This window comes from Pseudorca crassidens, chromosome 3, assembly GCF_039906515.1.
Source record: "Pseudorca crassidens isolate mPseCra1 chromosome 3, mPseCra1.hap1, whole genome shotgun sequence".
NCBI classification, from domain to species: domain Eukaryota; kingdom Metazoa; phylum Chordata; class Mammalia; order Artiodactyla; family Delphinidae; genus Pseudorca; species Pseudorca crassidens.
In genome coordinates this window covers 123,677,621-123,694,991 of record NC_090298.1, presented here as the reverse complement: position 1 = coordinate 123,694,991, position 17,371 = coordinate 123,677,621, and the positions used below count along the sequence as shown (strand labels likewise).

General features: G+C 39.8%; 1 protein-coding gene across 2 annotated transcripts in view; it reads right to left on the bottom strand.

Annotated features, from left to right (window-relative positions):
• STK32A (serine/threonine kinase 32A) overlaps positions 1-17,371 on the bottom strand; it is a 121,269-nt gene that overhangs the window by 29,094 nt on the left and 74,804 nt on the right. For both annotated transcript variants that reach the window (XM_067732175.1, XM_067732174.1), the window contains exon 6: positions 3,897-3,934. In XM_067732175.1, coding sequence (XP_067588276.1) covers positions 3,897-3,934 — 38 coding nt within the window. The remainder of the gene's footprint in view (positions 1-3,896; positions 3,935-17,371) is intronic.

Here is a 17,371-nt window from a genome sequence, read left to right as displayed (position 1 = left end):
TTGCACTGTACCTGTGTTCAGCCTGGGGATGTTTCTCAACACAGCCCTCAAGGACACCATAACCAATTGGTTGGCGTGGCTCCTAACTTTCAAAAATTTCCTCAACTCAAAAATAGTTAGATCATGTGTGCCACATTTTTCTAGGATTCTTATTAAAAATTCATATCGTTAGGCACTAGCAGAGACTTATACACCTGATTATCTGGGGATAGGGTACAGAGTTCTACTACATAGGTGTGTGTGTGTGCATGTGTGTGTGTGTATATGTATAATATACATATATGTATACGTATATATAGGTTTTAAGATGCTACCCACTTGATTTTTAGGTACATTTTGGGACTCTGCAAGGGAGAAGCTGTTAAGGTAGCAGGATTATTTCTTCCTCACACCCCCAAACCGAGTTTTTGCCTTTCTCTGTTCCCTGTGACTAGGGATGATATTAAGAAACCTAAATTATAGATGATGTGGTAATTGTCATTCTCTCAGATACACCAGGGAGACATTATTGCTCCTTGTATGCAGCATTTATTTCCTGAATAGCTTAGGAAAAACACAAGAATTTTAGACACTGTTGAACTGATAGAATTGACTGGGGTACTTAAGTTGGTAGGACATGAAACCTATATATCAGGACAGTTGGTTATGAGCCCTGCAAGATCTAATGCCATCTTGGGCTCTGAACTAGTGAGTGAGACATTTAAGGAGAACAGGTATGCTCTAAATTGCAGACTTTTTTAAGTCAAATTCTGATGTATAAGGAATGTTCATTCACACCAGTGGAAGGATTCTCCATTTACAAAAGAATTTAGCTCCTTTAAATATCAACCTTTTCTGATGAACATGAACCAATATGAATCAGTAAGAATAAAACAAAATTTCTGCCTCTTACTGATGGCACTGAATTAGAATATAAGCTATGTGGTGTAATACGCAGCTCACTTGGAGAAACGGGCATAGGAGGTGTATTAGAGGTAAACAGTTATTCTTTACAGTTGCTAAGTCCCCATGCAAGAGGCGTACATGATCTTGTCCATAAAGGGTGAAAAGTCCATAAAGGGTGAAAAGGGTGAAAAGAAGGAGAGGAGACAGAGGAGACAAATGAAGTTTTCGAACGTGAGACCTTGGAAAATCACACTAGAAAGCACTCCCAAAGGCAGGCATTGATTTGTGGTCCAGTTGGCTGTCACAAGAGCAGCTGTGCATAATGAGCTGGGGAGCGAGGGCCACCGGGAATTTCTTCATTTCAAAGTAGTTAATTATGGTCCCTGAGCAATGCCTAAAAGCTTAATTTTTCAGAATTTGAATAAATGGAAAGTAAATAACCTCAAAAAATTATTTTCTCCAGAAAGGGAGCCCCAGGACAATGCTTAGAGAATGGCTCGCAACCTTTTTGTTTGCTTCTATCCCATTCACACATCCAGTCCTTCCCAAAGCAGTGTTTCTCTTATTGACTGCAGTGATCCTCCAGTTGAGTTTAGGATGGGAAAAAATACAGAAAAGCCCCCTCTTAAGTCATTGTCCAAACCCCAAAACTTGAGAGTGAAAAAGATCTTTGTAAATAGTACACTACATAACAGTTGTAGACTAGGACCGTCCCTCAGGCAGACCGGGATGCCTACTTGTAGTCCCTAAGTAACAGAGCACCAGTCCAACCAAGAATAAAATGCCCTGAAAAGTGGGCTTAACCCCCTGCGTGCATGAAGGACAGGCAGAATGGGCCACTGAAAGTGTAGTTACCTGAGAATTAAGTGTCAGAGAAAATTGTTTGAACACAAGACCTAAGAAGTAGCCACACACAATCTTTGGTATATCCCACCTGGAATCAAAATAATTCTTTAGTAAAGACAGGTGAGGACCCAGCTTTCACGTACGCTATATGATATAGATAAAGTCATATAAAACAAAATGAAGTCACCTAAGCTTCCTTTTGTAGGGGAGAAAGCCCCTACTACCTCATGGAGTTATACTAGCATTTAACCGTTATTGAGTGATTTCCTTGTGCACGTGGCAATCAAGCACTTTATAAACAGGGTGTCAGTTAGTGTTTACAGTTACCCTGAGAAGTAAGGACGCCTTTCATCCCTGAAGAATCTAAGGTGCAGAGAAGTTTTAGGCAACCTGTCGAGCGTTTCAGAGCTGGTGAGTGAGAGAACTGGGTTTTGAGCTCAGAACCCCATGCTCGTATCTACGATATCACACAATCTTTCCCAAGGGTAGTCTCTAAGGGTGGATAAACTCGAAGATTAATTTATTCCTGGATCTTTCTCCTAATCTACAATGACCAAGTTGACAAGAAAATGAGGAAGAGAAAGAAGTTGAATGAGAGAGAACAGGACGACCTCACGGGAGGAATAAGATGAAGCCATGTTTGAGATCCAAGACCGAAACGTTGTTCTCTGAATGGAAGGTATATTTTTTTGGTTGACAGGACCCATATGTCTCCATTCAGGGTCCTGACAAATGGTTGAGCAATATATGGGGCACAAAGGCAAGCAGGTGAGGGGGAAGTGGGGACAGAACCCGAAATCAGGCTCTGCATTACCAGTGGTCACCTTCCCAAGGCTGTGGTAGGCACACAGAGCACCTTTTTGTACATCGTGCAAAGATGGCCTTTAGAGGTTGGGGGAGGCCTTGTCCACAGCTGTGAAGCTCCACAGAGTTTATCTGCACCGGTGTGAGAGGGGATCCTGCTTCCTATTTAAGGCAGAGACAGCTGGTGCTTTAATGAAAGTCACCTTCATGTTGTCTCACCATTGCCCACATTTCTGAGATTCAGAAACTATTCCCAAATGTCAGAAGCAGTAAAGGGAAGGAAGAAATAAGGCATCGGAAGAAAGTGGAGAAAATCTTTTTAGACAGTCCATAAATAAATAATGACTCCAAGCTTTGAAATTAGAGGTCATACACAAAAGTGTTTCTTAGCCCTCTGAGCACATGTGGCATCTGGCAAATCAGGCTTAAAATGCAACTAGGTAAATAAATAATAAGTGACGGATGGTCCGTGGAGTTTCAGTCCCACTTGCAAATCCCTTTTGTAAAAGTTAAAGAGATACAGAGCTTTGCAGATTTAGGACTCCCTCCCCTAGCAGCTTTCTAAAAAGTTAACAAGGATCTTATTGCCTGTATAACATTTATAACATGCAGGCTGTGTGTCCTACAGGTCTGCTCTAATAAATAAATCCAAATGTACATTGAAATAATATTAGGAAGAGATTGTACACATTTGATCACTGTTGGTCAAAGCTTGTTCTATAGGACATCTTCAATCAGTGCTTCTTGAACTTCAGGCATTCATGTATCACCATCATGGTCATTGCCATATCCCTCTGTCACTTTCATAGCTGGGTACCAGAGATACTCTTATCTGCTTTATATCTTTCTTTAAATGGACTCATTTTTAGTAACTGAAAACCTTTGAACAGAAAACTTGGTATCTCTTCTGTAAATGTGAAACCAGTTTACCCTCACAAGAAGGAAAGTCTGTCACGAACCTCTAGGTAGATACTATTGCCTACCAAATGCTCTAAGCCTCTTCTGTCTTTATGAAAAAAAAAAAAAAGGGGGAGATGATTGCTATAGAGATATTAAAGCAAACTAGCACCAAAAAACTGTGATGGTTTTCTTGAAGAAATCAGTAGGAATGGAAGAAAATTGAAAAGAGAATAACTTTCTCCTTATGTAAATGTAAGGCTATTTAAGGGTGTACAACGTCACTGCAATAAATGATAAAGTTCCCCCATATGGTCCCTCCCACCATAAAATGGAGTTTGTACATGCAACTCAACTGAACCGAGTAAGACGCTTTTTCCCTATATAGTACTACTTTGCTGGGGATAACCAACTTGTTCTACATGCATGTTATGTGGTTGATTGCAAACAAATCATTTACTTACCATGTTCATCAAGCAAAATATTGTCAGGCTTCATATCCCTAGGGGAGTAAAAAGAAAGGAGAAAGTTGCTCATAATAAAACAAAGAAACAGAACTAAAGGGTAAAGGTGAACTGCTTAAGAATGCTAGCGAGGAATGAATATACTAGCCCTTCATCACTCACAATCTCATTCAATTCTCACAGTGAATTGAGATCGTTACCATTAATACCCCCAATTTCTAGGTCGGAACTGAGGCTTAAAGAGGTTAAGTAACTTAACCCAAGGTTACAGAGCTAATAAACAGAAAAACAGGGCTCTGGACCTGGGTCTCTCTCACTCAAAAGCTCAGACTCGTTTTTTTTTTTTAATATTTATTTATGTATTTGGTTGCACGGGGTCTTAGTTGCAGCAGGTGGGCTCCTTAGTTGTGACCTGCGAACTCTTAGTTGCGGCATGCATGTGGGATCTAGCTCCCCAACCAGGGATCAAACCTGGGCACCCTGAATTGGGAGCGTGGAGTCCTATCCACTGTGCCACCAGGGAAGTCCCTAAAAGCTCAGATTCTTAATTTCTACAGCATATTATATCCAAGTGTGTCAGTATTGCTCCATAGATCATCCGACATTTATTTATTTATTTAAATTTTATGTATAATTTTTATTTATTTTTATTTTTTAAATTTTATTGGAGTGTAGTTGATTTACAATGTTTGTTAGTTTCAGGTGTACTGCAAAGTGATTTATTTCTACATATACATATATTCATTCTTTTTCAGATTCTTTTCTCATATAGGTTACCACAGAATATTGAGTAGAGTTCCCTGTGCTATATATAGTAGGTCCTTGTTGGTTATCTATCTTACATATAGTAGTGTGTGATCATACAGCATTTAAATTGTCATAAGGTAGTAGTACTAATCATCATTGTTGCCTGTGTAACTCTAGAACTTAAAGACTATAAAAAAGAGAAACAAAATGATCTATAAAGTGATTACATTTTAAACTTGCGGAGATTAGAATCTTTTTTAGGATTATGCTATAATGCCTCTAGTTGCTTAATAAGTATTATTCCTGGGATTGTTAACTAAAGGATTTGGACCAGTTTTCTATGCATTGGTGAGATCCTTAAATCCATAGAAGGGAACATAATCTACCCTCTTCCAACGAAGGCAGTAGTTTGATGGTAAATACTTAGAGGTTTGATGGTAAGTACTTAGAGGAATGGCCTGTAGAGTTTCAGAAGTCCTCGAGAACAAATGTTATTGTAAGCAGTGTTCCTCAATGAGAGCACAGCTCTGTAGTTCATAGCAGCCCTCACTCGTCCACACTCCGGTTTTTACTGCCCTTCCCTGATGTACCATTAAAGCCCTTAAACCCAAATTCACAGAAGCCATTAGGGAAGAAATTCTGCAACAGGTTTGGGAACACATTTTCAGCCTAGTCAAGTGGCTTTTATGTCACTAGAATAAGGTGACTTTAGTCTGTGACAGACCGAGACTGTCAGAGTCCTCTTTTGAAAATATTAATGAATAACAAGCCTCTTAGCTACACATAGAACCAAGTATATGCCCCACCCAACAGGCAGGTGTATGGGTACTTTCATGAGCTTTGAATATCTTCTCATTTAGTTTATTAGGTTCTTAAAATTAGCTCTGGATTCATAAGCGGTCATTTGTAGCTGTGGCAAATTTTTCTCTGGTTCAGGGTATAATTTGCTAAAAACATAGAGTGCAAGGGGGTTTCAAATTGCATGTTTCCCTGGCTAAACTCTCAGTGTTGCAGACTCCACCCTAACCCCTTTGATGGATTTCATTATTCCAAAAATTATCAAGTCTAAATTCACTCACATGGATTAAAGGCCCTTTCATAATCTGGCTCCTGTGCCAGCCACATGGAGGGCATGGAGTCCCCTGAAAGCTCCCTGCATCTCCTCACCTTCTGCCGTTCCTTTGCCTGAATCAGAGCCCTGAACCACTGCACCCAGAAAATGCAGATTCATCCCTCACCTCTTAGCTCAGATGCCACTTCCTACAGGAAGCCTTCCCTGATTTTCCAGTTCTGAGTCAACGGCCCCTCCTGTGTGCTCTGCATGGTATGCTTATCCCATTACAACATTTATCACACTTCTATTCATTTTTTCTCCAACTGGATCATGAACTCCTTGATGGCGGGGATGGTTTCTTGATTAATACGTAAACCAGGATATACCAGAGCACTCCAGCGCACCATTGAACACTCTGCAGTTTAAAGCTCGAGGTAAACTAGCCATTAGGCTCTTGCCACCTCTTTCGGACCTGTACCAGTGAGCATCAGGTAGTGTCTGCCAGGAGAGGAGGAGGCCCTGAGGAGCCCTGCCAGGAAGGGAGAGACTTGGGTGTGGCAAGATGAGCACAATGATTTCGTGGCCTGAATTTATGAGGGCTTGCTAGGAGAAATGAATTGCCATGGGTTTGGCACTTTATGGGCTTTCTATTAAATCCCTAGGTGTAATTTTTTTAATTTGTTATAGCCACACTTCGTTATATCCACTACTTTCCCCAGAAACTTCCTTGCAGCTTAAAGAATAATATGGAGATCAGAGAGGTCATAGTTTAAGGTGATATGTCCTACTTCAATCTTATATTCATTTATTTATCAAACATTTATCTACTTTGATAAGTCACTGTGTTAGGATATGAGAAATATAAAGATAGATGAGACATAGTTCCCTCAGGGGTGGGGAGGGTAAGAAATGTTCAAAAGGAACCATGCCAAAGGGGTTTAAAGTGGTAAAGAGGCATGTTTATTACAAAATTCAGAGAAAGACTATGAGGAAAATCTAAGAAAAATATAAAAGAAAAAGTAGACTTTTAACAGAAAAATTAAGTATATAAGCATAGATTCTAAGTACATAGTTTCTCTAAAAAGTGATGAGGTAACCTCTAAGTCACTACAGGGTGAATGGCAGTGTGATAAGATTGTTTATTCATGCAGTAGGAGAAAGGAAATGAAAATAAACCCAGGTGCTGTATTAAAATTCCTGCTAGAACAAGTTGAGATTTTCTAGTTCAGAATTTAAGCACCACTTCTTATCTTTTCTGTCTTCTCCAATAATCCTAAATGGTTTTCTTCATGTAAGGCAATCTATAAGATGGTTTAACTGGGTAGTTACCAAACCTGGGTATATCTAGGATCGCCTGGGGAGCTGAAAACAACATGCACCCCAACTGTTTCCTCACTCCCATTTCCTTAATCATTCCTTTGTCATTACGACAGCCTATCCACCGGGCAGCATGACCTTCTATCATATACCTTTTATCACCAGACCCGACCCAGGGATTCTAGACTAAAAATATGTAAAACTTCCTGCCTGATGTTTCCATCTGTATGTTTAGCAACCATGATAAATATAAATATAATATGTCCTAAAGAGAACCTTTGATATCCACCAAATCCCACACAAACACCAAAAAAACCCCATGAAATTAATACTTGATCTAGTAATTCTACTTCTGGGTATATACCCCAAAGAAGTGAAAGCAGGTATTTGAACAGATATTTGTACACCCGTGGCAGCACTATTCACAATAGCCACGAGGTGGAAACCACCCGAGTATCCATGGATGGGTGTATAGATAAATGTGGTATATACATGTGGAATATTATTCAGCTTTAAAAAAGAATAAAATTCTGATACAGTCTAACATGGATGAACCTTGAAGACATTATGCTAAGTGAAATATGCCAGGCACGAAAGAGCAATTATTGTATGATTCTACTTATATGAGGTCCTTAGAATAGTCAAATTCACAGAGACAGGAAACAGAATAGAGGTTCCCAAGGGTTGTGGGGAAAGACGGATTGATGATTTATTGCTTAATATTTATAGAGTTTCATTTTGGGATGACAAAAAAGTTCTGGAGATGGACGGTAGTGATGGTTGCACAACAGTATAAATGTCCTTAATGTACTTTGTCACTTAAAAATGGTTAAAATGATAAATTTTATGTGATGTATATTTTACTACAGTGAAAAAATACTTATACATAGACACACATTAGAATTACCATCTCCAGCGCTACCACCATCATCATACTGAAGTCTGCAGTAGTATAATACCTTGTTCTTCTTTCTCCTCTTGTCCCCTGACAATCCATTATCCACATAGCAACCAGGGTGGTGTTTTTCATTACACACACCTTCCCTGCCTAATGACTCCATTGGCTCCCAACCCACATGGAATAAAATCCGAACCATTTACCCCGGCCTTATGTGACCTGTAGGTGCTCTAGTCCTGCGGAGCCCTGAGCTACATCTCATAGCCACACACCATGCTCCAACTGCACTGTTCTTCTTGGTCTTCTTCACACGTTGTCCCCTCTGCCTGCAATCCTGTCTCCCTAGACCTTCAGGTGGCTTGTGTCTTCTTGTCATTCAGATCTTGGCTAAAATATCATGTCCTCCAAGTTCTTTCTTGACCACCCAATCTAGAGTAGTGCCCTCTCCATCCTCATCTCTTCACTTCCACCTTATTTTCAGCACAGCACTATCATTACCTATTTTCTTCTTTATTTGTTCATTATTTGTTTTCCCCCCAAGTTCTCAGAGCAAGGACATCTTTTCTGTGCTGTAGCTCCTAGGGTCATCAAAGTGCCCAGAACAAAGTCAGTGTTTAAATAAATATTTGTCAGAAAAATGAGTAAATCTAGTTCCTTGGCTTCTCAAACTTCTGGAGTAATAAGCCATGTATTTCTTTTTCTCCTAAGAAGAGAAAAACAAAAACAAAGAATAAGAACAACGACAACAAAACACCCTCCACATGCCAGATGCACTGTATTTACTGTTGGCAATGAAAAAAACCCATCATTTGCAGAGCGGTAAAGTACACTTTTGGGAACACACACATTCTGTAGAAATCCTTCATTGCATCTTGATTTGATGAAATAGAAAAGTCCAGGTCCTGCTGAATCAGCTGATTCTTACCGTAAGAACTACAAATGGCAGTGTGGAAATGCAACACTCCCTGTGGCAGGGTCCGAGGCGGAACTGATATAGCTGCTGTTCTCACCTGAATGACTTTAACAAGACATTAGCAGAACTTAATAGGCTAATTACATCCCTTCACTGTGCCTACCCTGGAATCAAGTTGCTCACCCTGCAATCTGATATGGGGTATTGTGAGAAGAGGGAACAGGAAAATCAGTGTATCCTAATGAAACTCAACTTCTTCAGTGTCCCACGGCTTTCTGACAGGTCCACAGTTTGGATTTAATTCTTTGTCACATAATGCTCTCCTGGATTGGGTCCTCTCCAAGTTCTTGAGAGGGGGAAAATATTATACGTATAATATTTTATTTATATATTTATATAATGTTATTTTATAATATCATATTTATCATACATATAATATATTAATTACAGTGTTACATGAAGGCTATTGGTCACATAAACAGACCCATGCTAAGAAAAGAGAGGTTTGGGGGTGTGAGAGTGTGATGGGAAATTGTAAGCAAAAACATGTAATTTCGAACAGGAAACAGAAGTGAAAAGATGCCAGGACTGGATTAGTAAGGGCCAGGTGTCATCCTCCAACTTTCTTACCACTTGGATGCCGCTTCTTTTTTTTTTTTAATTGAGACATAAGTGACTATTATATCAGTTTCAGGTGTGCAATATAATAATTCAATATTTGTGTATATTCTGAAATGATCACCACACTACGTCTAGTTAGCGTCCATCACCATACATAGTTACGAATTTATTTTTCTTGTGATGAGAACTTTTAAGATCTACACTCTTAGCTACTTTCTGGCTACTTCTTTTTGTTGTTACTCAATCCCAGCCTTTCCCACAGTTTGTTCAAGGTAGTATTAGTTACAGAAGCCATTACAAGGAAGTGAAGTAAAGAGACTGAAGGCTTTCAGGCTGTGTTGGTAAAGGACCTCCATGTCCAAGGGAAAAGATTGATTAGCAATGCCTGGTGTTGGGGCTAGTCCGTAAGAGTGTTTTCAAACTGCTGTGCTTCGCATGAGTCAAGAGAGTGGTTATAGCTATTATTTATTGTCCATGCTGTGGCAGGCACATGGCAGGCACTTGAGAGACAGCATCTTATTCTTCATAACAGCTCCATAACTTAGATATTACACCCATTCTTTTTTTTTTTTGCGGTTCGCGGGCCTCTCACTGTTGTGGCCTCTCTCGTTGCGGAGCACAGGCTCCGGACACGCAGGCTCAGCGGCCATGGCTCACGGACCCAGCCGCTCCGCGGCACGTGGGATCTTCCCGGACCGGGGCACGAACCCGTGTCCCCTGCATCGGCAGGCGGACTCTCAACCACTGCGCCACCAGGGAAGCCCTACACCCATTCTTGCAAATGAAGAAGGGGGAGCTCAGAGATGGTTCAAGATTTTAAGTAACAGACAGAACTGGGATTACAACCCAAAACTGCAAGGTATAGGCTTCCCTGGTGGCGCAGTGGTTGAGAGTCCGCCTGCCGATGCAGGGGACACGGGTTCGTGCCCCGGTCCGGCAGGATCCCACGTGCTGCGGAGTGGCTGGGCCCGTGAGCCATGGCCGCTGAACCTGCGTGTCCGGAGCCTGTGCTCCGCGACGGGAGAAGCCACAACAGAGAGAGGCCCGTGTACCGCAAAAAAACAAACACTGCAAGGTGCAATCTTAGTTTATATCTCAAACTTTCATATCTTACTTCCTCTCAGGAGAGAGAATGTCCTAACATACCCAGGGTTCTGGGGTGTGGTTGAAATTGGTCTGCAGCAAGTTTAATTTTTTTCATAATTTCTATGGTATATTTGAAAATCATATAGACTTTGCCCCCTTCTCTATAATATATCCATATCTCTTTTAATATAAAAGTAAAATTCCACCTTTCTTACTCTGGATAAATCTGTAGTTCTAGGAAGGTGAGTCCCCAGCAGTACAATAGTACAGACATTCTAGCTTGAGAAGTATGGCCATGTACCACCATCCCAGAAACTTGAGAGTTTTAACCATTTTGTAGTCTCTGGAGGCAGAATGTTTATATACCAGTATATGGACTGAACGTGTGCCTTGTATATGCTATACTGTATTGTACTGTGTGGTGTGTTTGTGTGTGTGTGTAGAATACAGTTAGTAATCACAAATGTTTCTATCCCTTCCCAGGCATTACTAGGTTTATTTGGGAAGCATTAGAACCTAGATGTTAAGAGTGGGGCTCTGGAGTTAGATGACCCAGTTTCAAATCTCAGCTGAGAACTTGCTGCTTCTGGGACCTTGGGCAAGTTAGAACCTTGTATAATGTACATTGCGATTGCCGTCCTAACATGCATTCTTTATTCTCTTAATCATTTCAGTTCTAATTTGGGTATTTAACCTCTCTGCCACACACACACACACACACACACACACACACACACACACACACACACACACACACACACACACACACACACACACACACACACGCATATACACACACGCTGTAGTCCCTTTGTTTGGGGGAGTCTATCCCACGCTTGACTTTAGGAGACGGTTCTGTGACTAAGGCCTAAGCTAGTGAGAGTTATGCCACTCCACAGTCCTGGTTATTGGTTCTGGGATGGGCTGTAACGCTTATTAAAGCCATTAAGCAGGAAGAAGAGTTAAGCTATGGGCTTCTGAGGAAGAAGTTTCCTTGCTGTCCTGGGGAAAGCTTTTAGCAGGTGTGTGGTTCATTGGATTTAAAGGAGTTAGCATAGAGTCCTAGGCTGACGTGCTGGATCAAGATAGCCTACAAGTCTGGCGTACATCTGGACTTGCAAGTATCATAGAATAATAAATCCCCTTTATTGTTTAGTCTCATGGGAGTTAGTTTTCTATTGAGACTAGAAACATGTCTGGTAATATGTTTCTGAGACTCGGCCCCCTGAATCTATAAATCGAGGACAGCAATAGTATCTGCTTTATAGAGCTGTTGTGAAGATTTAGTGAGATGGTGCATGTAAAACTTCTAGTTTCGTATCTGGCACATAGTAATTGTTCAACTGACTTTCAGAAAACATTGAACAAGTAATTAGGAAGTGTCAGTGTAGGAAGGGCTAGATGGCAAGAAACTGGTGTTAAATTGAGGACGATAAATGATGAATAGTTGTTTTCCACTATCATGGAGCCATTGTGATGTACTCATGATGATAGATCTCATTTAATGCAACAAGTGAGATGAGGATAAGCCCTTTGAATACTTTATTCCCTATTATCCTCTAACAACCTTATGAAGTAGGTATAATTATTACCCTTATTTCGTAGATGGGACCACTGAGGCACACAGAGGGCTAATTCCAGGAACTACTGCATTGTCCTCCACTATTATGAGAAGAGTCAGGATTCCAGTTCATGTTTACCTGACATCAGGAGTGATACTCAAAATACTTAACAAGGAACAAACACTAATCACAACAGGGCACCGACCATAAGGAATCCTGGAGGCTAGAGATAAATTACCAGTAAGATTACGAGTGGGTGACGACTAATAGAAGCCCTGTCTGACTTGACACCTTACTTAGTTCAGCTCCAATGGGCAGCAGGGGAACCATGAGGCTGACTGTGAGTCCACAGAAGGAAGAACCTTCTAAAAATTCAGCATGTCTAAAAATGAAATCATCTACCTTATGTGGTAATGAGTATCTCACCTCTGAAGTGTTTACAAGCTAGGAAGACAATTCCTTGTTGGAGAGGTTGTGGAAGAAATTCTGCCTTTGGATGCAGGTAGGACTTGATCTCTATGTTAACCTTCACTCTAACATCCCAAGGTTCTGTAATAGCCCATAGTTGTTTTCCAACTGGCAGGAAAATAGTGTGGCTTCCCTTTATTAGCCATCCCTGATTTTCTGAGCAATGTAATAAAGGCTTGTCATATTTTTCCTGCTTTAATATATATGACATTATTAAATCTACTTCACAAATTAGAGAAATAGATCTCAGGGCTTATTAATTTTCCTAAAGTCATACAGCTAATAATTGGACGAAGCCCCAAACTGAGCCCGGATCTGACTAGTCCAAAGCCCCTTACCCTGTCTACTATGTCATACTCTGCTTTCAAACGAGAATATTGTGTTTTCTTAATGGTTGTATTATAAGATAAATGTGTAATTTTGGTGATGATGTATTCTAGAGTATGAGAAGGAACAGTATGTTTTCCCCATAGTTTAGTGCAAGGAAGGTAATGGAAGCAAACGGATATAGTGTATCAATATTAATCAATAGCTATAAATTTATTGAACACTTTCTATGTAGGTGTTGTGCATACGTTAGCATTTATCTCCACCACAGCCCTGTAAATTATGTATAGGTTTCTTCATTTTACTGATATAGCAAATGAGGGTCAGAGATGCTAAGTAACTTGCCCACAGTTGTCTCTCTTGTAAGTGGAAGAACCATCATATAATTCTAACGCCATCAGTCACTGCTTATGATGGACACCTTGCAAATAGCCTTGCTTTGGGCATATGAATATCATGGTGGACAACTACATGATTTGAGCATATAAAATATCTTCATATTATTCTGTTTACAAAGGATATATTTGCATATTCCTATACATATAGTGATAATTCTATAAAAGATTATCAGTATATATTTAATGCTCAACCAAATAAAACTAGAAATAAACAAAACACATTAGATTACCACTGGGCTTTTATTTTCTGCAATACTTTCCTATATTCCCCCACAAATTTCTAAAATAAACATGCCATCTTTATCGATTTGAACCAAAGTATTACATAAAAATCTTATTATATATTATATAATATCTTCTCATTACTTTTTATCAATGAAGACACTATTTTTTTTTTCTTTTAAGTACCAGCCTAATAGCTAGAACACATGATATCTTATCTTAGCCATCTCTCTGATTTGCCTTGTGACCTTGGGCATATCACTTGCTTCTCTGGGCCACAGTTTTAGCATCTGTACCAGGGTTGACAAACTATGGCCCATGGGCCAAATGTAGCACATCATCTGTTTTTGTATGGCTATGAGCTAGGAAGGGATCCTACATTTCTAAATAGTTGAAAAATAAAAAAGAATACTATCTTATGACACATAAAAAATCATGTGAAATTCAGATTTCAGTGTCTGTAATAAGATTTTATTGCAACACAATCATGTTCATTTGCTTACATATTATCTGGACGCCTTCACTCTACAATGGCAAAGTCAATGAGTTGTGACAGACCCTATAGCCTACAAAGTCTAAAACATTTGCTATCTAGCCTTTTACAGATAAAGTATGCCAATCCCTTACCTACAGAGGGAGCAAGGTGAACTAATAATCTCCAGGCTCTTTTTTGCCCTAGTATCTAGAATAGCTCGTGGATCCCATTCTCTATGATTTCCATCCTTATTTTCCTACCACCCACTGTGAATGTTCTATCCTTATCTCCAAACTGATTACAAATTCAAATATGTCCCCTTTCCTGACTGGCTCTGTATTTTCATTAAAGCACAAATAAGAAATAAGTTTGAACTAGAGCCTTTGTGAGAGCATGGTAAGACAACCTGATTTCAGCTCACCTCTCCTGTGGCTTCTTGAACCACGCTCCCCCTTTCTCACATGTTCCAACCACAGAGGCCTCGGTTCTGCTCCAGGACACCTAACAAACTTCCACCTTAGAGCGGCTTGTCCTGCAAGGCTTGGCTCAAATGCCACCTACTGGCGAGGCTTCCTCGAGAGCAATGACCCTCACCCCCAACTCTGTACTCTTTTTCTTAGATCCTTGTTTATTTCCCATAAAGCACTCAACAGACACTGTAACTAACATGATTATTTATGTATTTGTTCATTGTTTATGTTTCTGTATTATGTTCATTGTCCATCTCCTCAACCAAACTGTAAGCTTTAAAGGGACAGAAACCATGTTTTTATTCTTCAAAAACTCTTCATACTAAGTGAAGTAAGTCAGACAGAGAAAGTCAAATATCATATGATATTGCTTATATGTGGAATCTAAAAAAATGTTACAAATGAACTTATTTACAAAACAGCAATAGAGTCACAGATGTAGAAAACAAACTTATGATTTGTTTGAGCATATGAAATATGTGGAGGGGGGAAGGGATAAATTAGGGGTTTAGGATTAACATATACACACTACTATATATAAAATAGATAACCAAGAAGGACCTACTGTATAGCACAGGGAACTATACTCAGTATTTTGTAATAACCTACAATGGAAAAGAATCTGAAAAAGAATAGATTTATATATATATATATATATATATATATATATACAGACACATACACATATATACGTATATATATATATATATAAACTGAATCACTTTGATGTATACCTGAAATTAACACAACATTGTAAATCAACTACTTCAATAAAAAATTTAAAAAATATACATGTAAATAAACAAAGTTGTTAATTAATCAAGAAAAACCTCCATTCAAGAGCTGTGTGCCCGGCACATAAATAAGTCCTCAATACTACCTGTTAAATGACTAAACCTGAAAGAATGAAGCTTCAGCTTTGTACTAAAATGATGGCTAGGCAAAGTAAAATTTAATTTGGACTAAGTTACAGGTTGCATATTAACGAAACTCTTGACCTTATAGAAACTATTAAAAGCTCAGCACCAGGCGAGTTAAATGTTAACCTGTAAACGAGCAGCTCTTTGCCTTGTTCACGTGGGTTTTCACAAATGGGTGCCCTCGTGTGAGAAGCACAGTTTCAAAGCTCCTTTCGGAACTGCCTGATGCACAATACAAAGCAGGCAGAGCCTCCTGTTTTCACAATGTGTAATTCATGCTCATTCATTATTCGGTAGCTTGGGAGCAGGTGCTGAATAGAACGTACCAACCTAATACCCTCATTACTGCACTGCCGTTTTGTTTTTGAGGCTCAAGTGGCCCTTCTGCCATGGGAGTTAGGAAGAGAAAACATTCGCAAGGGCTGGTGAGCTTCTGAAGAGAAGATTTACCAAAACAACAAGCAAGGGCATTTTCTCAACCACTCCACAGAAAATGGCAGTCGGAAGCCAAAATCTATTATCCCACTGCAATAAACAGAAAATATTAACAATACACTGGGAGGGGGCTTCCCTGGTGGCGCAGTGGTTGAGAGTCCGCCTGCTGATGCAGGGGACACAAGTTCTTGCCCTGGTCCGGGAAGATCCCACATGCCGCGGAGTGGCTGGGCCCGTGAGCCATGGCCGCTGAGCCTGTGCGTCCGGAGCCTGTGCTCCGCAACGGGAGAGGCCGCAGCAGTGAGAGGCCCACGTACCGCCAAAAAAAAAAAAAAAAAAAAAAAAAAAAAATACACTGGGAGGAAGAAAGGCAGTATCACTTGGAGCATGGACAATACAAGTAATCAGATCATCTATAAGTATTTTTAGACTTTTAATTTCATCATCCTGGACATGCTGCTTTGGTAAATTGGAAAAGATTTCACTTCCCTTAGAGATATGTAAGCACAAAACAAAACTCCTTGGACTACAGAAACATTATGAAAAAGCCAGAGATATCTGAAATATCTCACCAAATCTGAAATATGAAAGTAAGTAGAGACAGTATCTGGGCAACATAAAATAGCTTACCATCTACTAAAGCTAATGGATTTGACTTAGTGAACTCTCTCTCGGGTTACTGTAGTTTTATAAACAATTCTAACAAGTTTTGTTCTGGTCTTCCATCCCATAATATATTTGAAGTAGCGTATCAGGAGTGAAGTAGAAGCTGCTCTGAGTAGTACATGTTAGAGAAGCAAAGATTGAAATTTCAGCACCTAAAAAAACGATGAAAACTTACTGTATTCATTTGCCAGGGCTGCTGTAACAAAGTACCTCAAACTAGGTGGCTTAAAAAAACAGAAATATACTGTTTCATGGTTCTGGAGGCTAAAAGTCTAAAATCAAGGTGTCATCAAGGCCCTCCTCCTTCTGAAACCTGTAGGTGAGGGGTCTTCCTTGCTTCTTCCTAGCTTGTGTTGGTTTGCTGGCAAACTTTAGCCTTCCTCGGCTTATAGACACATCACTCCAATCCTTCGTCTTCACACAGAGTTCTCCCTGTGTCTCTTCACAACATCTTCCTTCTGTTTATATCTATCTCTATGTCCACATTCCCTCTTTTGGTAAGAATCCCCGTTATATTGGGTTAGGACCCACCCTCATAAACTCATTTTTACTTGATGACCTCTGTAAAGACCTTATTTCCTAATAAGGCCACATTCTGAGTTACTGGGGATTAGGACTTCAACATACCTTTTGGGTGGGGGGGCACAAAATTTAACCCATAACACATACCAACTAAAAATGTGTATCTAAACTAATGTTCGTTGCTGTTGGGTAAATAGCACTAAATAGCTCATCTGATCTTGAAGAAGTCTATTATGTTCATAAGAATGAAACTAAAAGAGCCTATATTAAGAGTAGGATCTTTGAATCAGTTCATCCTACTTTTGAATGTGGCCTTAGTATACCAACTGTATGGTACTGGGCAAGTCACTTAACCCTGTCACAGTATTGCTGAC